The sequence below is a fragment of the Pleurodeles waltl genome, chromosome 2_2 (genome assembly GCF_031143425.1).
Source record: "Pleurodeles waltl isolate 20211129_DDA chromosome 2_2, aPleWal1.hap1.20221129, whole genome shotgun sequence".
In the NCBI taxonomy this organism is placed as follows: domain Eukaryota; kingdom Metazoa; phylum Chordata; class Amphibia; order Caudata; family Salamandridae; genus Pleurodeles; species Pleurodeles waltl.
In genome coordinates, this window is record NC_090439.1 from 509,316,947 (window position 1) to 509,342,240 (window position 25,294).

Sequence of the window (25,294 nt, forward strand, 5' to 3'; positions counted from 1 at the left end):
CTGAGCCCCCACAGCGCCGCCTGCAGAGGGAATCCCGAGGCTTCCCCTGACCGCGACTCTTTGAATCCAAAGTCCCGATGCCTGGGAGAGACCCCGCAGCCCCCAGGACCTGAAGGACCGGACTTTCACTGGAGAAGTGACCCCCAGGAGTCCCTCTCCCTTGCCCAAGTGGAGGTTTCCCCGAGGAATCCCCCCCCTTGCCTGCCTGCAGCGCTGAAGAGATCCCGAGATCTCTCATAGACTAACATTGCGAACCCGACGCTTGTTTCTACACTGCACCCGGCCGCCCCCGCGCTGCTGAGGGTGAAATTTCTGTGTGGGCTTGTGTCCCCCCCGGTGCCCTACAAAACCCCCCTGGTCTGCCCTCCGAAGACGCGGGTACTTACCTGCAAGCAGACCGGAACCGGGGCACCCCCTTCTCTCCATTCTAGCCTATGTGTTTTGGGCACCACTTTGAACTCTGCACCTGACCGGCCCTGAGCTGCTGGTGTGGTGACTTTGGGGTTGCTCTGAACCCCCAACGGTGGGCTACCTTGGACCAAGAACTAAGCCCTGTAAGTGTCTTACTTACCTGGTTAACCTAACAAATACTTACCTCCCCTAGGAACTGTGAAAATTGCACTAAGTGTCCACTTTTAAAACAGCTATTTGTCAATAACTTGTAAAGTATACATGCAATTTTTATGATTTGAAGTTCCTAAAGTACTTACCTGCAATACCTTTCGAATGAGATATTACATGTAGAATTTGAACCTGTGGTTCTTAAAATAAACTAAGACAAGATATTTTTCTATACAAAACCTATTGGCTGGATTTGTCTCTGAGTGTGTGTACCTCATTTATTGTCTATGTGTATGTACAACAAATGCTTAACACTACTCCTTGGATAAGCCTACTGCTCGACCACACTACCACAAAATAGAGCATTAGTATTATCTATTTTTACCACTATTTTACCTCTAAGGGGAACCCTTGGACTCTGTGCATGCTATTCCTTACTTTGAAATAGCACATACAGAGCCAACTTCCTACACCCATTGTCCTAGGACCACCACAGGCTGAGTTATGGGCTGAAATGTTGTGAAAAGGAATGCTTGCAAAGCATTATGGGTCGAGTTTTCCCAAGTGCAGTGAATATTGTAGAAGCGGCTCTCCACTGTGCTGGGAGAGAGTCATTCGCTTTGAGGATTTCTGTTTTACATAAAGCATTTACCAATTTTAAGTGTTTTTTTTAAAAGGGGAGAGCCACAAGAAATCACTCTGATTAGGTAACTGTGAACAAAATGACAAGCGCTTCAATACTGCTGATTGAGTTCACACTGTTGAACCTGTTCACGCTGTGAGCGCCATGCAGCAGGAAGGGGAGAGACCAAAAACGAGTTCGCTCATGCAGAATTATATCAGCAATCGTGCAATAATCCATGTATCGGGGGCAGTCCGCAAGGTGTGACAAAAAACTGCCTCCAGGCAAGACAAACGTAAAGCAATTACCAATGACATCAAGTGATATATATATATATATATTTTTTTTTGTTTTGTTTTTATTGCAAGCCCAAGAACGAGTGAATGTGATGGGTGTGGTTTAAAGCCCACAATACTTACAACAGGTCAAAGCTCTTGCGCACTCGACCTAAAAAGGACTGTTTAAAAGCGTTAACATGAATGAAATGCACCGAGATACATTCTTTAGACAATGGCTCTACAGAGAGGGGCCAGGTGAGCAGAACCATACCACGCTTGTGTCCTAGAGGGATTGCAAACCTGCATAACAATAATACTGCTAGTTTAGGATTACAAATTACACTTCTACAAATCATGGATTCTATGAATACTTAAAGGTCTTGTACATAATTTTGTGGTGTTTTGCATGTCCTTGGTTGATCTGTGCATCTGCATCAACTTCTCAGCCTGGTGTTTGTGTGGCTAGAGAGTGTGGGAGAGGGTGTCGGGTTGGGTGTTAGAGTAAGGATGGAAGAAGTGGTGGTTATGTTGGTGTTTTAAAAAAAAAAAATTATTATTATTTTTATTACAAATGCGCAACAAACAGTACTCTTTTCATGCCTTCACGAGGCCTCCCCGAGAGCAGAATGCTAGGCTTGAAAAATATCATGTGGATAGTGAGAGAAACCTCAACAGGTCTATGAGTTGAAGGTCGGGTAAGCCAGTAAGATTTATTAGGGCCTGACCGCAAGGACCAAGGATATCTGATGTCCAACACTTTCAGATGCGAGTGTTAAGGAACGACTTGGAGAGGGGATAGTTATAACTGCCACTAGTTAATCCACCCTCTCCTGTTTCCATAGGTCACCTGTGCTTGTGGGAGGACTGACATTCGGATTTAATTGGAAACCCTTTTCTGGTTTGTCGAGGGTTTACTCGAATGCTTTAATAGCTAGTGGAAGGGTGGTTAAAGCTAGTATTGGGTTTCAGACAGATCTAGAGGCCTGGCACTAGCCTGCACCTCTGATGCACTAGTGGACCTGGCTCCAGATATCTGGGATCCCTTTTGGGAGCGTTAACCTGTGAATACTGCATGGAATTCTTGGTCGATACTGGAAAAATGTATGTAGAAATTTCGTTCTAAATTGTTGCCAACATTACTCAACATGACTATTCTGAGGCAATAATGTAGTGGCATATGTTATTACTCATGGCAATTCCTAAAATGTAGAGTTTAAAAAAATGTTTATTTTTTTGGTAAGTGTAGGACCTGGAGGAAGGGGGCAGTCCACTCCCTCCTTAAGTTTAGAGGCGTAGTCTTGTATAAGCACGGTTCTGTTCAGAAGCAGCAGTATCTTGCAGTACCGTGGCATTCTCTGGTAGTGGAGGAAGGACACTCAAACGTGAAAGGCTTTACGAAAGTAAGCAGAAGGTCTCGAAATCAACTCTTAGGCCAGGAGCAATTCTGGATTAGATATGGCACACAGGCCGGCATCTGGACAAAGCCACCAAGTGATAAGGCGTAGGCAAGCAGATGGCAGTCGTAATTGGGCAGGATATTGAGTATGTTGCGCTTCGGGATGGGGCGGTATCGGTGTGTATTTGCAGGGCTGCACCACGTGAGAATGGAGGGGCCAGGGAGCTGCACTGTCGGGTGTATACTTTGATGCAGAGGTGGCCTCACCTGTTCCTTTGCGCTCATTTGCTAGTTAGTGTATTTGTATGATTGTGGTGTCGATTACATGCGTCTTAACCATAACTATGCCACAAAGAAGGATTGTGGTTATGTTAGCATGGGAGATATCCATGGCGAAAAACGGTTCAGTCTTTCCGGGAATGCGGATGGAATAGAGTCCTAGGGTCATTCAGGCGAATGAAATGCACCTCCTGCATCAGGCACATCTTTTGGCTTTAACACATCAGCATGGTACTGTATATGGCATGTCTCTTACCTATCAACCCCACTTTTAAAAGTGTTACTCAGCACTATCATTTTCTTCCTTTTAGGAACAAGCAGTGGATCCTAAGACAAGGTTACTGTTGTACAAAATGGTGAATGCTGGCACGCTGGAGTCTATCAACGGCTGCTTCAGTACTGGGAAGGAATCTGTGGTCTTCCATGCTAATGGGGGAAGGTGAGTGTTTTCTGTTCTGTGGTCTAAGCTGCCCTCTTTTGGTTGCTTGTAGAAGTTGCATCTACGGCCAATTGTGTGTCTAGGGCGTTGAACTTTTGTAGATATTAAAGGTGTCTATAGAAATCGGAACAGAGTGTGTGAAAGTAGAGGGATGGCAAGTTTGTTTGAAGCAGGTTTCCAAACTACGGTGTGTATTAGATTTATTGTCATGGGACCTTTCCGTTACATAGAACACACAATGGTGATATTGAACAGCACTTCATTAAAAAAAAATATATATATATTTTAGAGAGCATTACTCACTGAGATTGTGGACGGATGCTTTACTTGAGTTGCGAAGATCTCCCCTGTCCTTTTTTAATATTGCTGTTTATTTTTGTTTTAAGTATTGATGATAAAGCAGTGCCTTCAGAGTGTGCCATAAAGGTGTTTAAAACTACCCTTAATGAATTCAAGAACCGTGACAAATACATTAAGGATGACTATCGATTCAAGGAGCGTTTCAGTAAACTCAATCCACGCAAAATAATCCGCATGTGGGCTGAAAAGGAAAAGCATAATTTAAACAGGTAATTTTAAAACTGTATTAGTTTTCGTTTGGCTTCTTTTTTGTTTTGCCCATAGGTGAATAAAATATTTGTATAAGATCAGTGGTGTCATTTTCTATGGAATGGACTAATACATTCTGGGTGTTTTTAATCCCTCAGCAATTTGTCTGTTCAAATCCTGCCAGTGTTTATGTGGCAGGAAATCGTTGTTTGTTGGTAATCTGACAGGATGTGATAATCCTAACCCAGTTTCCAGTAGAACTGTAGCTACTAAAACTACCGCAGTTCTCCCACTACAAAAAAGCCAGGATTGAACAGTCCTGGCGTTTGAGCGGTTATCCAATTCCTTCTTAAGCTTCCTGTTGTCCTTACGATGAATGGCCTTTCCATACCTTTGTTGCAGTCGCCCAGTATTTTTCCTTTGGATGACCCTGTGTTGTGTTTTTAGTAACCTCGCCAATCTTGGGAGTCCACTAAGCTGCTAGGTTGCACCAAACTATCTCCTGAGTGGGACTGGCTACTACCCACTGGGTGCAGGCTCTGTGATGACTGCTTGTCGTGGCAGCAGATATGTAGTACATGGGTGCCTGTGCTTTGCACTTGTTTCTATGCAGGGAGACTACATACTCTCTCTTCCCAGATACCAGGTCATCTAAGCCCCTTGACTTGGATTCCTAGCCCCGATCATTTGTGACTGTATAAAGCCATGCTAGATATGCCTGGATGCCCATATTGTTTTCAGGTCTACCTCATTGAAACCTGTTCTGTCTGCCATGCTATGCTTCTGTGTCCAAACTTTTTTTAAAGGTATTATTTATCATGGGCCAGTCTTGCCCTCCCCTGTACCTTGTCACAATCATCCATTATAACTGAATGCCTTTCTTATGATTAATATTAGAATAATATTGGTTGCAAAATAAATATGTGAATCCCAGTGTCTCCAAACCAGTAAACTGCTCTGCTAATTTGTGTGTTTTTTTGTTGTTTTAAAAAAAATGTTTTCCCCCCTCATTTTATAACCGGTTATAAGCATACAGGTTTTTAGTATGAGGCACGCATTTCTAAATTGCTTAGGTATTCATTATGCCATATTCAACATCCATGCTTTCTCACAGCCTTTGTGGAATGTGTGTCTTCTGTCCATTTTCTGTATGTTTGGATCTGCTTCTAGCAATGGGAGGGTATTTTCTATTCCTGGTTTGAGTAATTTGCTTATTCAGTATTATAATTTGGCTGGTTAGTGACCTCTATTACCTGTGTTGCATTTGTTTTTTCCCCTTTTGGGTCCTTATTTAAACCTTGTATGCATTGTTTAAGTTCTAAAGATACTATGCAGATACATTTATTTACTATACCTGACCTCAAGTTAGCAACCATGGGCAGGTCCATATCATATGTATAACATGTTCATGCTCAGCAGTGCCTCTGAGACACTTTGGGTACATTGCTACATATATTTTGTTGAGGGTCATTGGAACTAACTATATCCCTGGCAGGTATTTTAGATGTATTATTTTAAATTGGGGGTTAGTTGGTACTTTAGAAATGTAATTTAGGGTATTTTTCCAATCAGTTTAATTTAGGGAAGTTTAATCTGCAAACCAACTAGTATATATCATCAAAATAATATACACAAACTTTAAATTCCATATATCATATTAGTAATTCTATATATCGTATTAGTAACGAGCAGTTCGGTGAGACTATTCAGGCACAGTTTCATAACTAGGATAAACCAATGAGTTAAATGTCATCTAATGAGAAAATAATGACTATACAATATAAGATATTGTGGTTGGAGGGGAATGAGTTCATGTTTGGGAAAAGTTGCCGTATTAATAGTGTTAAAAATGAATGTTGGTATACTTTAGCTATAGATTTTGGTATTACCTCAATTTGATGTCTCTGATCAGAGTTAATATGCCCCTTCTTGCAGAATGCAGAAAGCTGGAATCCCTTGTCCTGAAGTAGTAATGCTGAAGAAACACGTTCTGGTGATGTCTTTCATCGGCCAGGATCAGGTCCCAGCTCCCAAACTCAAGGAGGTTAAACTGAACGGAGAAGACATGAAACGAGCTTATTATCAGGTTCTTTATGTAAGTTTCTCATACCCATTCCTTTTGTAGACCTCCTAGGATACACATGGATTGTAGATTAAAACAATTGTGTCCCTCTGTTTAGAACTGATTTAGTTTTGTTGACTAATAGAACGCCCGTCATGCTAATCCGTTTTAAAATGCGGTTTATTGAGGTGGTAAAAGTGAATACATTATCAAATGTATACCTGTGTTCTTTTGGTGTTTTATTAGTAGTTCATCGAGGTCTTGACCATTTACATATTTAATGAAGACTGCATTTATTCATAAAATGATACATTTGTCTGCTTAACTTAGATTTAAATTATACACATCTTTACGCTGTATTACACTTCGTTATGTGCAGAAGAAATCTCATTGTGAGATATGTTTAATTTGTTTCAGATTCTTAGATATATTCTTAAGTAGTTCTGACGTTTTCCAAAAATCCACAAGGTTTTGCATAAAGTGACTTTGTCTGCATTTTTTTATGCTTCAGTAAAATCATGATCTGGCACCTGAATAGTGCTTTGCCTAATGCTTTATATTCTGTTGTAATGGCTGATTTGGCTCTGCCGATTTTGAAACCTGTGGCCAGGAGGGAAGGGGGGGTTGGGTTAAGACTGGTAGATTAAGGCTATATATTTTTATATGGTGCTAGTTGCATCACAGCCACATGTTTCTTGTATGTGTTCAAATGATGTCTGAACTTACTGTATGCAAGTCCTACAGTGGTTTTCTCCATAATAGACTCCATGTAGTATTGACATTAGCCTGTTCAAAGTAATGCTTTTGCTTATCCTGTTCTTTTCTAATTTGTTTGAGCTGTTATCCCATGCTCTCGATATAACAATTGTTTAGTTGAAAATGATAATTTGGTTTGTTCTTGTTTCCCCCCCACTCTATTTCCACTTGCAGATGATGCAGCAGTTGTACAATGAGTGCAATCTGGTCCATGCTGATTTGAGTGAATACAATATGTTGTGGCATGCTGGAAAGGTGAGCCAAGTCACTGTTAAAGTTTACCTTAAATGCAAAATGTTTGCTGAACAATCATTGAGAGCACCAAAACTATTATTATATTTGTAGGTATGGCTCATCGATGTAAGCCAGTCTGTTGAGCCTACCCATCCTCATGGATTGGAATTTCTCTTCAGGGACTGCAGGAATGTCTCGCAGGTAAGATGATCCTTGTTGTCAGTTACGGAAGACCTATACCTGTTAACTAAGTAAACCCCATTGCAGTAACTATGTGCAAGTTAGATTTCATCCTCACCAGAACACTTACTGATAACATGTTCAGTGATGTGAATTGAGTGTTTTCCTTTTGAAATTAGTTTCCTGGAATCTCATGTTACTGCTGCGTTTTCCTACTCCTTAAGCTGTAACTAGACAAAGATGAATGTACAATGACACAAGACCTGTAAGGAATCTCATGAAGACCACAGATTACTTTCCATGTTTTGGAGCACTTAAGAATATTAACCAGGCTATCACTGACCTGTTCATACAAAGTAGCAGCAAAAAAAAACCTAGAGGGCACTCTACAAAATTAAGAGTTAATAACACACATGTTTTAGAGCAGCTACATGGACTCAGTCAAGTACTGCAGCTTTCATTACTGGCTTTCCTTGGGTGTGAAAGTGATGCTCAGTTATGGCAGGGCTCCTTGCAGTTTAGGTGGCAGGGTTTATGCCCCACCTCTTCCTACCAGGAGTTTCTTTTGGATTCTTTTAGCATAACTCTGGGGATTAGTTTTATGCCAGCAATGTGACTTGACGAGTAAAGCGCTTGCTGCTGACAACTGGTGTGACATGTATGTCATAAGTTTAACCACCAGCAAGGCCTATCCAATCTTCATCCTTTCATGTTTTTTTTAAAAACGTTATTCTTTTTTTCCAGTTCGGAGGCATTTTCCTCCATATTGCTTCATTCTATCAATCCAGCCACCTAGTCCATTGTCCCCCGCAGCCCCACCTACATTTGTCCCTCTTCATTAGTGCTTTCATTTGGCTGCACAGGCATAGGGCTACTGCTCAATAGCAAGCGCACTTCCCAGTCAAGTTCACAATAAGTTCCACACTTTCCTGAATTTCCACAACACCCTCTCGCTTCATACACTAAGCAATTCAGTAAGTAAGCTCGACTAAGCTGATGTGGAAAACCAGCATGAATATATGTATAGATCCCGAAACCATACACATATTTATGCCTTTGTGCCCCATTAGCTGAGTCAGAGCTTACTTACTTCTCCATATTTTAGTTATGGGTCTTTTTGCTGAAAGAAAATCTGCTGAACAAAACAACACCTTCGACTTTGGGAGGCCCGTATCAGTTGGTATACTCAAGATGTTAAAATGAGGGCGGAGTGTTATGCCGGTGCCCAGTATTGCTCCTAATTCTGCATTTGTTACCCTCCAGAATCTGTTAATAGTTGGACTCTGATCGTACACAAAGGGAGAGTATAAGGGAGTAAGAAAAGGCACCCATCGTACTCGACTCCCCAAACACAATACTAAGTCACAAAAGAGAGTACGGGGTTTTTTGGAAATATAAATGGATTGGAAGTGTGCTAATTGCGTCACCATGCCAGTCCTAAATCTCAACTAGAGATACAACGCGGGGTGGTTCACGGTCTGTGGAGGGAGATTTCCTTTACGGACTAGGTGGTCTCACACACTATATAGTGTCATGCTTCATCATATGACCACCTACCCCCACCCAGGTAGGGCAATACCACCTGGGCGGACTCAACCTCGCTGTTAAAGGAACAGGAGGGAGTGCGTAAATTTAGTTAGATTTCTGGAAAGATAGGGATCCAGCTATGCTATGGGAATAAAAACACCTACTCAGATACCAGGGTGAGTTTTAATAGAAGGTTCTGTGTGGCGTGTTTAAAAGGAATGGGAGACCAGTGTGAGAACAATGACTCACAAGGTCACCTATCTAGCCGACATGTTTCTGCCCTTGTGATTGAGCTATGGAGGGTCTCTGGGCATTCATCAGGGCGTTGGATCCCTGTAGCGGATGCTAATAGCGCGCTGCAGTTTAATTCGCAATAGGAAAAAACGTGGGAAGGGAAGGAAGGGCCTACCTTAGCCAAGGGAATACCTGGGGAGAACCCTAACAATAAAGGCTACTAGCCTCTGGTATCCTGGAGAGGGAGCGTCCCCTTATAGTCAGACTTGCATCAAAGGTGGGCGCTCGCTGTGCGCCTATACCGACCTCTGTCGCTTGCGGTCCTGACAGAGAGGTCGGTATAGGCGCACAGCGAGCGCCCACCTTTGATGCAAGTCTGACTATAAGGGGACGCTCCCTCTCCAGGATACCAGAGGCTAGTAGCCTTTATTGTTAGGGTTCTCCCCAGGTATTCCCTTGTCTAAGGTAGGCCCTTCCTTCCCTTCCCACGTTTTTTCCTATTGCGAATTAAACTGCAGCGCGCTATTAGCATCCGCTACAGGGATCCAACGCCCTGATGAATGCCCAGAGACCCTCCATAGCTCAATCACAAGGGCAGAAACATGTCGGCTAGATAGGTGACCTTGTGAGTCATTGTTCTCACACTGGTCTCCCATTCCTTTTAAACACGCCACACAGAACCTTCTATTAAAACTCACCCTGGTATCTGAGTAGGTGTTTTTATTCCCATAGCATAGCTGGATCCCTATCTTTCCAGAAATCTAACTTAATTTTCGCACTCCCTCCTGTTCCTTTAACAGCGAGGTTGAGTCCGCCCAGGTGGTATTGCCCTACCTGGGTGGGGCTAGGTGGTCATATGATGAAGCATGACACTATATAGTGTGTGAGACCACCTAGTCCGTAAAGGAAATCTCCCTCCACAGACCGTGAACCACCCCGCGTTGTATCTCTAGTTGAGATTTAGGACTGGCATGGTGACGCAATTAGCACACTTCCAATCCATTTATATTTCCAAAAAACCCCGTACTCTCTTTTGTGACTTAATAGTTGGACTCTGCCATCTCATGTAGTCTGATTTTACTGTAACATGCCTTATGCAGAAATTGTGACTAATAATCTCAGTCGATCATTTATAGCTACCTCTCTGGGGTGCATTAGGACTGCCTCCCAATCAGGGGTTCCAAGATTCCCCTTCCATGTCTTCCTGAGTTTCTGCAGGGTATCGGGCACATGGTAATAAGGGCTCGACATATCTGGAAGACTCTCTTGTTTGGTATTTCTTCCATAAATATTTTTGCCTCCAAAGGTTCATAGAATGGATTCCTCTGCCCATGCTATATTTTCAGCTGCCAGACGTGTATTTCTGATTCAGAGTATGCACCAATTCATACGTATCCTGTAGTTTCTCAGACCACTTCAGTCTTGTATCCTCTACTACATGGCCCATATTGGAAATGCTTGTGGCGTCCTACTTTTCAATCCTGTTAATTTTCCTCCTTCACTTTGCATGGTTCTTTTCATAATGGCATCACCTTTGTTCTTTACTCTTTCCAGTCTAAATATTTAGTGGCCCTATCCTAACTGTAGCGGGTCATTTGGTTTGGTTCTAACAATCTATTCCAGATTATTTTCACATTTAAATACTGGTCATATCTCCGGTTTCCAATTGTAGTGCCAGGTCATTTCTCGGGGCGAAACTCCATTAACAGTCTGGGGTTGGGAAGCCTCATAATGAGCTCTAATATCTGGATTACAATTCCACCATTATAGTCTGACCTTTGCAATGTCTGCAGATCGAATCGGGAGGGCCCCATCCCACATATGTGTGTATCCTTTTTATCAATCATGTGAAAGAGTCTGGGATCACACAATGGTATTCTGCAGGATACACAATAATTTAGGCAGTGTGATCTATAAAAATCGAGGCTTCGCCCATCCGCAATAATGGCAGTTCCAGCTCCCCCCTGCCCCCCCACCCTTTCTCTCCAGGTCTACCAGAAAGTCATTTATGACCACTTTTAGGTTTATGTCCAAAAAGTTAAGGTTATTCATTATTTCAATACCCAAGGATCTGTAGCGGTCCTTAGTTATATTATATCTTGTGTTCTATAACTCCTCATCTGCCTATATTCTACTAGACAGATTTATTCCAGTTAATTTAATATCCTAGCACATCTTGTAGCACTGAAACACAGTCAAGGCAGCCAGGATTGACTTTCCGGGACCAGTGAGGTAGAGGGAAATGTCGTCCATGTAAAGTGAGATCTTTTCAGGGTCTCCCGTGATTTCTGTGAATCTTGTTAAATCTTGCAACCTAACCAAACCGGCCAGGGCTCTATACAGAGAGCAAAAAGCAAGTGGGGTGAGGTAAGCAAGCGTCCCTGCCTAGTATAATACCCCAGCTCAGACGGTTCAGCGACCACACCATGTAGCCTCTCAGCTGTCATTGCCCACTATAGATCAATGTTGCCCCACTATAGATCAATGTTGCCCCACTATAGATCAATGTTGCCCCACTATAGATCAATGTTGCCCATTTAAAGAGGTTGGGCTAAAACCTAACATCCTCAACATCAAGGTTGTTTATGACCAATCTATAGAATCAAATTCCTTCTTAGCCTCCAACAGTATAATGGCCAATAAAACTCTTGTGCCTCTTACTTCATGTAATCAAGTGTACAATCTTTAAGATTCTGCCTAATCGTCCCACCCGGCATTACCCTGTGTGATGCTTGTGTGTAATTTTAGTAATGACTTTTACTAGTTCCATTGAAAGTGCCTTGCCGAGGATCTTAACTTCGATATTTAAAAATTAAATGAGCCTGTAGGGGTTGTAAGGGGTTTTCAGTTTGCCTTTATGTATTACTACTATGATTGCAAGTCTTAAGCCGGGGGCCAGTATGCACATCTCTCTGGCTTCTTGAAGCATATCTAAGTGGTGCACACTTAATATAGGAGCAAGTTTTTTTTCTTTGGTTATTTTGGGAAGCATTTTTGTGCCATCACCCCATATCCCCCCCCCCTCCTTTGTGTGTGCATATATACACACCCATCTGGCATCAATTTCAGGGCTTTAGAAATTTCATACAGGGATAGGTCTCCTGCAGTGCACTTCTATTTTCTGCCTCCAGTGTTGGCACAGGAACTTTGTGGAATCCCCTTCTGTGGCCGTTCGTGTAGCTTTGTACAGGTCATGTTAGTTTTGAGCAAATGCCAGTGAAATGAATACTTCAGGCCTCTTCAACCATAGTACCATTTTCTTCTATATTTTCTTCCACCCATCTAGTTATTCATATCTTTTGCCTAGTCTGGCTGGAAGGTGGCCCGTCCTAATCCCTACTTCATGTAATTTACTCTGTCACGAGGTAATATTGCCTAGCAGCTTCATGAGTGGCCTGACGGTGTTCATTCTTCAATGCGTCGTTCTTTTATAGTTGATATATTGATCTCAGTACAATGCAGGTTAGCTTCTGACAGACAGTCATCGATCTCAGTCTGTAGTTTTATTGTTAGCTCAAAAGAGGTGTAAATAAAAATTTAAAGGATTGAGCTTTCTGAGATCCATCCCAACTGCTGGGAATACTGTACCGTGTGCAAATGGAGTGGGCAATCTATGTTTAAGAGTCTCTTTTATTAGAAAGCAACTTTTGTATGAGAGTTGTGAGTCCATTTACATCACGCAGAAATGCCAACTGTTTGGAAGGAAGCACTGCATAAAAACTGTTACATCATTGTCCCGTTATGGAGAAGAAAAGGGTGCTTGCTTTTGGACGGGCCCGATCGGTTGAAGATGTCGCAACAGGACGTGGAGCATATACCACACATCAATCAGGAAGTCTTTTGCATTGTTTGCCTTGGTGGATGTAGTGAAGCATGATTGTAATAGAACAGATTTCCCCTCCATTCCCTCTCCTAACCAGCCTTCTTTTCCCTGGGGTTGAACATGCAGCAGAGGTTAATCACAGCTAAGCAATCTGAACTGAAAATACTTCTTTGTTGCCCTGCATGCTTGCAACTCTTTCCTTCCCTCGAATACTTAAATGAACAGCACGCACCAGTTGAGCACAGTGTAATCATAGATTTCAATATTCATTGTGTTTGTTATTTTAATGTTTTATTGCATTTTTCCAATAAAAAAAATACATGCATATAGCGTAAGGTGCCCAGTGAACAAGCAAAGTGACCCACTACGGCGACCCGCCATTTCCCATCTGACAAGTATAAGCTTTCACTCCTATTTAATATAGTGACAGTTGCAAATATCCATATCTCTTTTGTTTTCTCTCAAGCTATGATAGCATTACATTTGGAGAGAACATCACATATGGAGAGGTTATAATTTTTATCAGCAACTTCCGCCAGTGCTCCATCTCTTCTGCAGGCCTGGGGTCAGCACAAAATAGCATACTAATTTCTCCACAGTTCCGGCACATCATCTGCCACTTTACTCTTCAGTGAGGGAATTCTCCAGCTGGATCCAGTGTATGACCAATCTCCATTTCTCCAGGCACCCCCGAAATATGCCCTATTTGGAACAGTTTTGACTTACTAGTTTTTGATGAGCCCCGAGGCTCTAGCAAACGTCTAACTTTTCTAAAAGATGTTTTGTCAGGCGCACAGTGGTTCTCTCAGGGTACCACATTTAAACCAATGCGTTGCCTGCACACATTGAAACTACTTGCATGACTTTCCCTACTTGTATTCTCCAGTCATATATCTTGAGTTTAATTGTTGTTGCTGGTGGTTCCACCTCTAGAACAAATAGGATGGATGACAGTGTGCTAGGGTTTTTCCCTGACAGTCGCCCAAAAGACGATCTATAAAGTATCTTTATAAGTGCTGTATTAGGGATCAGATTTGTAACTGTGCAGTGATCAAGCAGAACATCCTATCCAGCTGTGTTCAGTGCCTCTTCTAAATTGAGCATTGCCACCACAAACCACTCTTCAACAGTCTTCAGAAAGATTTTCTATTGTGCCAATCATCACTAGTTAAGTGTAGTCCTTCTTTTGTGGGATAAACCCTGATTAGTCAGTACTAATCAACGTACTAATTTCAGCAGCCTATTCACAGTGACTTCACTTAGTTCCATGTAGAGCATAGACAAAGAACTGTACGAGCAGCAGTCCACCGGATGCCTAACCTTTTGGGGTACTGCTAAGATCATAGCCTCCCTCATTGTGCCTCCATATGTGCTTCTAGCAACCAATCTACCAGTATACTACTGTTGAGTTAATACAATTAAAACGCAAGTCCATTTGTGACTGGCGTTTTGCCCGTCTTCATTTCTGATATATGTAACATTAATTCCTCCCTAAGTAAAGGTTCTCAAGATTTTCTCAATGTTCTATTGTCAAACATTGCAGGCTAGCTTGCCCCAGATGGTTGTCGGTCTCAGTTTAAATTTCATTTTACCTCCCCCCCCCCCCCCCTCTTGAGTTAACAGTATAAAGAGTTGAAAGGTTTCTGGGATTCACTCTATCTGCTGTAAAGAGTCCGTACCACGTGCAAATAGAACTGAATTATCCATGTCAAACCTGTATTATAGATAAGCAACTTTTGTATGGGTGCCAGAGCGCATGAGGCATTGAGAGGGCAAATATTATTTTTTCTGTGTTATTTGTTGGCTTCTATTTTTTTCTTTGATTTAAAATGCAATGCTTATGTTAATGTATTTTTTATGTGTAACAGTTTTTCCAGAAAGGTGGTGTTACAGATGTTCTCAGTGATCGGGAGCTTTTCAATGCCGTCTCTGGTTTGAATATTACAGCTGATAATGAAGTGGACTTCCTTGTGGAGGTAAGCCTGCCTTAGTAATGCTGGAAATGTAATCCAGCTATCCCTGCTGATTTAGTTTGAACAAAAATGGGCAAACTGAGTAAATTATCAATATCTGGGCTGTTTTGTTTTCAGGAGCAGTGGAAGATGTTCTGTTTAGCAAAACACATTCAGCAGTATCTGCAGTTCAGTGTGAGCCTAGAACATTTTCATTTTTTTCTGCTTCCCTTCAGCTTTATCAGTGTCCTTTGGTGTTCACTAAAGTGATGGTGGTCACAGCACATATTTGGAGGCTGGGTGTACTAGTCTTCTCCTACCCCGACGACTGGCTTTTGAGGAAAGGCTTACCAAAGTCAGTCACTGACCACCTACACCTGACAGCAAACCCCCTAAAATCTTTGGGGTTCTCGATCAATGTGCTGAAGTCACATCTGACTCTTTGGAGAGACTTCTGTTCATCGGAGTCTTTCAGGATACAGTGCAGTTCTGAGCCTTACCTCCTGTCAACAGGACATTCGGACCTCTGACCTGAACCTCAGTGAGTGTGGCTCTGAGACTTCGCTTCCATCATCCTGCATGTCACTAGATGGCAGATGCCGGTCTGCAGTGGTATCTCGGGTCTCAGTGGGTTCAGCAACAAGGAGCCTGTCAGATGCTGTCCAGGTTTCGTAGGAGACTGCAAAAGACTTGCACCGCAATTGGATTGGTGGCTGACCTCTCCCTACTCCACCCAGGGCAGACAGTGGTGACATCCCTTCTGTGTTGGGGTGGTCACCTGGGAAAGATGGTGATCAGAGGACTGCTGCCTCTAGCGGAGACCTGGTTGCACATCGTTTTGTAGTTGGTGTTAGAAGCTTCCCTTCTGACCATCGAAGGGAAGCTAGTAAGGTCTGTGTGCGCTGGAACTGGCTGACCTGTTGGGCCGTTTCCCTGGTCATTAACCACCTACTGGGATTGTTGAATATCACTGTGGAGAAACTCAGCCAGTGACGCCTAGCAGATCACAAATGAAAGTTGCTTTCTGAGGTGGCATGGGGCGTCTTCTAGCTGTGGAGAGAATTGTGGCTCTGTCTCTTCAAAACTTTGCCTGTGGGAGTTCCCAGTAAGGCTTTCCCTTCGAGACACATTCTGCATGGAGTGGAGCTCAGAACTTACTACTGTATGGGTTCTCGTCTCTGCCTCTCCTGCCTAGAGTTCTGAAGATGATCATGAACGACCATGCCCAAATCCTTCTATTGGCACTGGATTGGGCATGGTGAGAATGGTACCTTCTACTTCTGGGTATGAGCATCTGTCCTCCGATCAGGCTGCCACTTCAGAAGGATCTTCTGTTGCAGCAGTGGGGCCAGGTCTTACACCCAGGCCGTGCAACCTCATAGTCATGTGTATAAATTAAGTGGCAGCCAGTGACTGCATTCAACTTTCCTCCCAAAGTCACTAATGTCATTTTGGCGGGCAGTCATACATCGGTAAAATCTGTCTATTTTGGGCAGTGTGATAGGTTTGTGACATAGTGTGATTCCCACAATATGGACCCATTACAGGCAAAGCTCTTTAATGTCTTGCTTTTTGTGTCATCCTTAGCCCTGCAAGGCTAACGGTTGTCAGGCTTTTTGCATTTACAAGCCCAACAGTCCTTGTTTAAGTCCCTAGTGTTGAGCCTTTTTCTCAAAGGTTTAGAACATATGTTTCCACCTTACCCCTTTGATATGTCTCATTGGCACCTTAATTTAGTTCTTACATTACTTTACGTGTAGCCCTTTTGAACCAATGCACACCTGTCCTTTGTGTCTCCTCATTGCGATAACTAGAGCTCATCATGCGAGGTGGACAAACTGGCCTACCAGATCAGGGCTAAGGTATGCCCAGATGTGCATCCCTTACTCGCTGCACCGCTGGATTCAAGCTAGCCTGGCTGATGAGGTGATACCTCAAAACAAGTCCCAGGATGCCTATTTTCAGTCCAGGTAGGGCCTAGCATGGTAGTTGGGCTGGTCTGTTTCCACGGGGAGCAGGGTCAAGGCTGATTTGCAACCTGACCTGTGACAGGGGGGGCGAGTGTTTGAAAAGTTTCAACACTCTGTCCATCACTTTGTTATGTGGTCTTCCAGATCAGAGTAGTATTCTTGCTGAGGTTGTAACTCCCTTTCATACTGGACAATCCATTTCAACGTTCTTTGCTCTACCTCACCCCTGGATAGAGGAGGAGGGACTCCTCATTTGGACCCCAAAAGAACATTAAGCATTTCCACCCATGTGCTGGCACACAGAATGCTTGTGTTGGATATCTGTCAAGTAGCTACTTGAGCATCAGTGCGCATGTTTGCAAAGCACTATTGTCTGGACAGTCAGTTTTATGTGCATTTAGCCCTTTCAGCCCTGCAGGCCTGTTTGTTCTTAGCCACTCCACAAATTGACCTCCTGGGAGGTTCTGCTTTGTTATGTACTTACAAAGTGAGGATTTTGTGGTTAGAAGTGTCCATCAGAAGAACAAGTTACTTGCCTTTTGTAATGGTCTTTCTGGCAGATACTCTTATCTCACCACAGATTCTTCACCACCCTCCCTCCCTTCCCCCGCCTGCTCTGTGAAATGGTCTCCTTCTTTTTCATACATAAAAAAAAAAAGACCCAATCTAGAGATCTGCACACTGTCATCTGATCAGCTTTTCAGCTCTGGTCTGAGGGTGCGGACCGCAGCAAGAAAGAAACTCATGTCAAGGCACAGGTTTTGTACTTATATGCTGCTCTGGTGCCTTTTCAATGGCTGGAGTAATCTGACTCTAAGCAACATAACTCTCTTTGCTGCCACACAGAAACAATGATGTGAAAAAAAGCTCTGAATTCAGTCTGGCGCTTAAGGGCATTCACAGAGTGAAGAATCTGCGGTTAGGTAGAGTATCAATCAGAAAGACTATTACCGAAGGCAAGTAACTTGTTCATCAGGAACTTTCTGATGACATTGAATTTCAAGGATGAGTACTTGTTTGTGCATATACCTCCAACTCACTTGAAATTACTCAGGTTTGTCATAAAATCCAGATCCCTGTTCTCCCATTTGGCATGAAGTCAAGCACTGAGGGTGTTGACAAAACATCTGTTAGCGGTGGAGGCGGCACATCTCCATTCTTAAATTTGTGTAATTCTGGACAAATGCCTCGCAAAGAGAACAACATGGCAGATATGTCATTTTTTCATTCACCAAACGTTTCCCTTAACAGACTGCTTGGGATTCACAGTTTGTGTAACGAAAACTGCAGCTAATTAAGGCCTTTCTAAGAGCGACACTAAATTCAGCAGAGGCAAAAGCCTACCCAACAATGTAGAGAGTTTAATATTTGCCTGTCCAGATCTGCTGTCCTCTGACCGTGAGGAATCTCATGAAATTTACTGGGACCATTGGAGGTTATGCAGTGCACAAGTTCCGGATGCAAGCCTAGACTTATGTACATTTCAGGAATACTTGGCAAGCCAGTTTTCTCTGAACACAGAAGGATCAAGTTTTGTTAGAGCCAAAATACAGCACAACCTTCAGTAGGAACGAAACAAATGTATTGCAGGGCAGATCATTTCTAAACCCTGTCACCCATGACTATCTACATGGCCAGCCGTGTTGATAGCCATGGATGGCTGTAGGTCTGAAAATTATCTGCCAAGCAGTACATTTGTCTCGTTCTATCACTGAAGCTTGTTCTGTATGTCGGGAGCACACATGCCTAGAATGTAAATTCAGGGCAAGCAGTCAACAACAAGAAAACCTATAGCACATTGGTGTGTTGTAACTCAATGTAGAGCAGGCTTTATAGAAACAGCTGTGCCACAAAGTATTGCTAATAATGACACATTATGACCGTCAGATACTACATTCACCAGCAGCTGTTGGGAAAATAAAAAATGGCACAGGCAGTTTGGAACCGGGCTTACTTTTGTGAAATAATTCTGGTGGCAGACAATCTGCAAGGAGTATACATCTACTCAGCAGATCTCTTAAGTAGAAGTCACCAGGAGACACACAAAAGAGACATCACTCCTTCTTTCTAATACTTTAATTCCAAAGATAAGAAACTCCATAAATTGATCTATTCAACACACTACACAACAAAAAAGGTAGAGTTTTGTCTCCAGGTACCTCTACGCCGCTTGTCAGGGAGTGCCCTTTAGATGTATTGGTCAAGGACCCTCTGTTATGGTTTCCCCTACTTCTGGTAATACCATATCGGGTTGCAGTCTGCTTCATGACATTGATCCCCATTGCTCCAAAATGGGATTGAGAACCATTATTGGCCATCCTGCATCACTCGCTTTACCAGTATGGCACATGAAATTGTACTATTTGGGTATCACCAGTAATTGAGTGTATGCCTTTTCTGAAAGGAATGTGCTGCGCAGAATGTAGTGCAGGCTACTAAACAGCTAAATGCAGTGGATTTGTGAAATTATGGTTTTATACTCTACAAGACCCACTTAAAGCATCAAAGACATCAGTTTTATTTCTTTTAATGTTTCAAAATTCAGGATTAGTTTACACATCTGCCCGAGTGAATTTGATGGCTGTTGCCTCCTCTTTTCAAAGCAGACAGTAGGAGTTACTTTTTAACATGTTAGTTATTTGGAGAAAAGAATTGAAACTTTGTTACATAAACTAGGAAACTTTACATTCCACCACGCATCACTTTATTTGTACTTTTATGTAGCAAGGACAACATAGTTTGATGCCAAAGCACTTAACGCAGCTACAAATATAATTATTGAATGCCAATGGGTATAAATAAGTGTTATGCATGCAGCGAGTGGAACATGCACATTATTCCTTTTGTTGATTGTGGGGAAGGACCATGAAGCAGGAAAGCCTTAAGTCAGTCATGCTGCCACTGCCCTCCTTCAACAATGATAATAAAGTTCACATTTCTCATTGTGCATCAGTATACGACTTATGCTATGCACTACTTTCATGTGAAGTAGTTATAAAAGTAACATTTCAACAGCCCCAGTGTGCAATATCCTTGCAAAGCTCCATAGAGCAAAGCATTGATGATTGGGTTCAAAAAGTCCTAGAAAGTACAGCTCTACTGTGGTAAAAACATGGAATTTGGGTTTTACCCTGAAGAAATATGTCAACCTACGTTTATTACTACACTTGCTTCAAATAATATGAGTTCTCTTCCAGGGGATCCTCATCAATAGTCATAAACATTGAATATTCCCGCCCTTGTGCGGGGACCCCGGAGCATATATAAAATACACACATATTAACATGTGTAAAAAACAGCAATGCAGGCTATAATGTTAAAAACAGGCTAAAATGCTTTATTTCTATGAAGTGTTTTTTTTTTTTTTTTTTTTATATTATAAAGCTATAATAGAGAATAAATATCTACCCAAGCCCCTCAAACTAGGCTTGGGGAAGTAAGCGGCAGCAAACTCTAGAGAAAAAGAGAAAAAACTGCATTGAAAAACAATGAAGCATTCTTAGCCAATAGGCTGCATGCAGGTTAAAACAGGAGAACCATAAAAACTTTGGCACCGTGCCTTTAAGACCCTGAGCACCTCCAGTATCCCACCATGCCTCAGGGGTGAAGGAAAGGTGACAGTTGGTTCACAGTTAGGTCAGTTCTTTTTTCGGCTTCTTCTGAGAGGATCCTGGAGCATTGAGCTCTCAGTTTTTCTGAGTTTTTCTCAGAAAAATTCTTTAAAAAAGCGTTTTTTCATTTTTCACTCGCCAAATAATATCTTTGTCTGAGCTAGGAAGGTTTTTTCTGACAGAAAAATGCCTTCTCTTTTTGTCAAATGCCCTGCTTGTGGGAAGAAGAAGGCCCAGTCAGATCCCCACTCTCTGTGCATAGTGTGCCTGCCTCCGAGTCACTGCCCTGACACTTGTAAGTACTGCAAGAACATGTCTAGGAGGACTCTGAAAGACAGAGAGAAGATCCGACTTCATGGGCTTCAGGAGAGGAAAAGAACATCGTCTTCCTCACTTCCCAGACAGCCAGAAGGCCATTCTCAGGAGAGAATGGCCCGGTCGACGTCGACAGGTAGGAAAGTGCCTGTTTGTTCACCGTCGACGTCGTCGCTACCACCGTCTCACCGGCATAGATCGCCGTCGGCGGCGACACACCCGACGTCGAAGGGAACGGCGTCTAGGGAACATCAGAGCAGGGGCAGGTCTCCGTCGACGGCAACCCGCCGATCGACGTCGAGCCATCGACGTCGTGCCTGGTCGCCGGCAAAGGCTGTGCGCCCCCGACGTCAGGACACACGACGTCGAGATCACCACGACGGCACGAGAAACATCCGCCATCGACCTCCCATCGCTCCACGTCGAGGCACACGACGGCGAGCAGGTCGAGGTCCAAGGAGCGTCGTTCGACGTCAAGACACTCAACGTCGAGGCACTCAACGTCGAGGCAGGACCAACCGGCTGGGCGCCCTTCGACGTCGAAACAGCCATCGACGTCGACGCAGGTTTTACCTGTCCCACAGGGAGCAGAACATCGCCCCACGCCAGACAAGGCGCCATCTCCAGTGGTCTCCATACCGAGCGACTCTTCTCGGTCAAGAGTGGCATCATCTGGGCATGTCTCGCCCATCAATCTATCTCCGAGATGGCTGGAGAGCCTCAACAGACCAGCGGCCTCCCCAGATTCGCAGTATTCGCGAATGTATTCACCTACTGCCTCCCTGCCAAGAACGCCATCACCGACAGCCAGGGCAGAACGGGCTCGTTCAGCTCCTCGCCAACCGACCGCGAGGCCTAGACGCTCTGCTACAGCGTCTCGCAGCAGATCTCGCTCTCAACGGAGATCCAGGTCGCGGTCAAGGAGAAGATCACCCTCTTGGTCTTCATCAGGTTCTTCTGTCGGGCGTTACTCACCCACCCTTACAGATTCACCACCTGCTAGAGTCTCACCGGTGGATGATATTACCACATTCAACGAGGTGTTGCTAAGAGGGGCGCAGAAACTCAACATAGAGGTTCCAGAACCATCTACCTCCTCATCGATCATCTTTGAGACTCTACAACAGAGATCAGCGTCGAAAAAGTTGCTGCCTCTAGTGCCTGGCTTGCTGCAGCCAACCATGGACACTTTTCTGGCCCCAGCATCGCTTAAGTCTGCCCCGGCTAGGATTCTTAAGAAATACAAGGCTCCAGAACAAGACCCTTTATTCCTTAGAAAGGATCCGCCACCGGACTCGGTGATCATAGCTGCCGCCCGTAAGACCCACTCGGTGGCATCTTCATCCACGGTACCCCCGGATAAAGAGAGCAGGCATCTAGACTCTCTAGGGAGGAAGATATGCGGGACGGCGGCTTCACAAATGAAGGTCTCCAGTGCGTCTGCGCTCCTGGGCAGGTACGATCGTTCTCTGTGGGATTCCCTCAGTAGATTTACAGAAAAATTGCCCAGAGAAGACAGACAAGATTTCCAGGAGATACTACAAGAAGGATGCCTGGTATCCAACCAGGTTATCACCGCGGCAGCGGATGGGGCGGATTTGGCTGCTCATGGGTACGCACATGGTATCTGTGCAAGGAGATCTTACTGGCTGAGGCTCACTGGCTTGAAACAGGAAGCACAACAACGCATCCTGAATCTCCCATTTGCCGGGAACTCTCTATTCGGTGCCCATGCAGACGAAGAGATGGCCCGCATGAAGACCGAGGTGGATACCTTGAAGGCGGTGGGCCTCGAAAGAAAGAAAGATTTCAGGAGGAGGTACAGGCCGTATGATAGGCGCCCTTTCCAGCAGAGGGTTCAAACCCCTCATTGGGCGCAAAGGTCACAGCAGCGACAGGGACGACCTCTTTTTCAACGAAGAAACACAAGGGAGCGAGGGTCAAGCAGACCTCAACAATCCACTCCGAAAGCACCCACCAAGCAATGAAATCTTGCTTCCCTCGACACTGTACACCACTCCGGTGGGGGGAAGTATTACGGCTTATCTTCACGAGTGGCACTCTATCACAAGAGACAAATGGGTGCTCAATATTGTCGAACATGGCTATTCTCTTCTTTTCAAACAGCCTCCACCACACTTGCCACCAACCAAAGACAATCCATCTCATCTCAGCTTGCTACGCAAGGAGGCTCTCGCCCTCCTAAGAAAGAATGCCATAGAAAGGGTTCCACCTGCACGAAGAGGACAGGGGGTCTACTCCCGTTACTTTCTAGTGGCAAAGAAGGGTCGAGAGGGCGTTTTCAGGCCAATCCTGGATCTACGGCTGCTGAACAAATACATAAGGAAGCAGAAGTTCAGAATGCTAGCGCTTCACTAGATTTTCCCTCAACTGCATCAGGGAGACTGGATGTGCTCCATCGACCTGCAGGATGCGTATTTTCACATCCCAATAGCTCCAAAACATCGAAAATTCCTGCGCTTCCGAATAGCGTTACAGCATTACCAGTTCAGGGTTCTACCCTTTGGCCTGAAATCTGCCCCAAGAGTTTTCTCGAAATGTATGGCAGTGGTGGCGGCACATCTCCGAAGACAAAGGATATACATATATCCATACCTAGACGACTGGCTACTAAAGGCTTCTTCTCCGGAGCAGGCGAGAAGCCATTGGGACATTGTACTAGGAGTTTGCGAAGCTCTAGGTCTTCAGGTCAATTACCAGAAGTCAACCTTGACTCCAACGCAGAATCTTCACTACCTAGGAGCTATCATAAACACAGAACTACAAAAAGTGTATCCTTCGGAGGAACGACTATCCTCAATAAACAAAAAGTGCCAGGACCTGTTGAGAGCCAGCGCACCTACGGCACGTCAGGTGACATCACTACTGGGCTCTATGGCATCGTGCATTTTTATTGTCCCAAATGCCAGACTCCACATGAGACCCCTCCAAGAGGCATTGGAGACCAACTGGAGCCAGAGAACAGGTCGCTGGGAGGACACCGTGCGGCTACCGGAGGTAGCACTTCAGTCATTGAGATGGTGGATGCACAGACCTCACCTGTCAGTGGGTGCTCCGTTTCACCAGGTGCTTCCATCCGACACCCTAGTAACGGATGCATCTCTTCAGGGATGGGGGGCTCATCTGGGTCCTTTTCAAGCACAGGGTCTGTGGTCCGACAAGGAAAAGCAGTACCACATCAATCTGCTAGAACTCAGAGCGGTCCATCTCGCTCTCAAGTCCTTCATACCGCTAATTCAGGGGAAAACTCTCTTGATACAGACGGTCAATACAACCACGATGTATTACTTGAACAAACAGGGGGGAACGAGGTCCCTACCCCTATCGCGAGAGTCCCAAGCGATATGGCATTGGCTCCTGGCCAGAGGAATGTCAATTACAGCAGTTCACCTGCCAGGTCAGCAGAACGTGGAAGCAGACTTTCTAAGCAGACACCTGGAGGACGTTCACGATTGGGTCCTGCACGGCGAAGTCGCAGAATACATCTTCGCGCAATGGGGTCGGCCTCAACTGGACCTCTTCGCAGACGAAGTAAACAAGAAATGCCCAGACTTCGCATCCAGGTTCTACCGTCGGGGATCTCGAGGGAATGCCCTGTTGATCGACTGGTCAGGGACATTTCTTTACGCTTTTCCGCCGATTCCCCTCATTCCGGCAGTGATCAGCAAACTTTACAGATCCAGGACCAGAATGATTCTTATAGCGCCGCAATGGCCCTGACAGTTCTGGTACACGGATCTCCTCAACCTGTCGGAAGAACCTCACAGGAGGCTGCCGTGCAGACCGGATCTTCTGAGCAGAATGGAGGGCAGGATTCTACATCCCAACCTACCCTCTCTGAGCTTAACAGCATGGCTCCTGAATTCCTGCAGTATGGGCACCTAGGACTCTCGCAGGAGTGCATGAGCATCTTGAAAGAGTCCAAACGACCTTCCACGCAGCGTTCCTACGCTTTTAAGTGGAAGAGATTCTACATATGGTGCTGTCAGAAAGGTCATAATCCCATACGGGCGCAGGAGGATGTCATACTGTCCTATTTGCTTCATCTAGCGAAGTCCAGTCTGCAGGTATCATCTATTAAGGTACATTTGTCTGCTATTACTGCCTATCGCAAATCGCCTTCTCAGGAGTCCTTCTTTACAAAACCTGTAGTCAAGGATTTCTTTGAAGAAAGTTTTTCCGCCAATTCTGAGGCCTTCTCCTCCATGGGAACTAAACATAGTCCTGGCAAAACTTATGGGCCCTCCTTTCGAGCCTATCCATAAGGCCTCTTTACAACACCTTACGTGGAAGACGGCTTTTCTAGTGGCCATTACTTCAGCGAGGAGGGTCAGTGAAATCCAGGCCTTGTCTGCAAAAGAACCGTACACGGTTTTTCATGACAATAGAGTGGTTCTGCGAACTCACCCATCTTTCCTTCCGAAGGTGGTGTCAGAATTCCATATTAATCAGACCATAACTTTACCGACGTTCTTTCCCAATCCG

At 44.3% G+C, this 25,294-nt stretch overlaps 1 protein-coding gene across 1 annotated transcript in view; it reads left to right on the forward strand.

Annotated features, from left to right (window-relative positions):
• The window catches only part of RIOK3 (RIO kinase 3), a 53,155-nt gene that overhangs the window by 22,009 nt on the left and 5,852 nt on the right, over positions 1-25,294 (forward strand). Inside the window, exons 8-13 of the mRNA XM_069220021.1 lie at positions 3,448-3,575; positions 3,962-4,144; positions 6,060-6,219; positions 7,117-7,197; positions 7,288-7,377; positions 14,809-14,916. Of these exons, the coding sequence (XP_069076122.1) occupies positions 3,448-3,575; positions 3,962-4,144; positions 6,060-6,219; positions 7,117-7,197; positions 7,288-7,377; positions 14,809-14,916 (750 nt within the window). The remainder of the gene's footprint in view (positions 1-3,447; positions 3,576-3,961; positions 4,145-6,059; positions 6,220-7,116; positions 7,198-7,287; positions 7,378-14,808; positions 14,917-25,294) is intronic.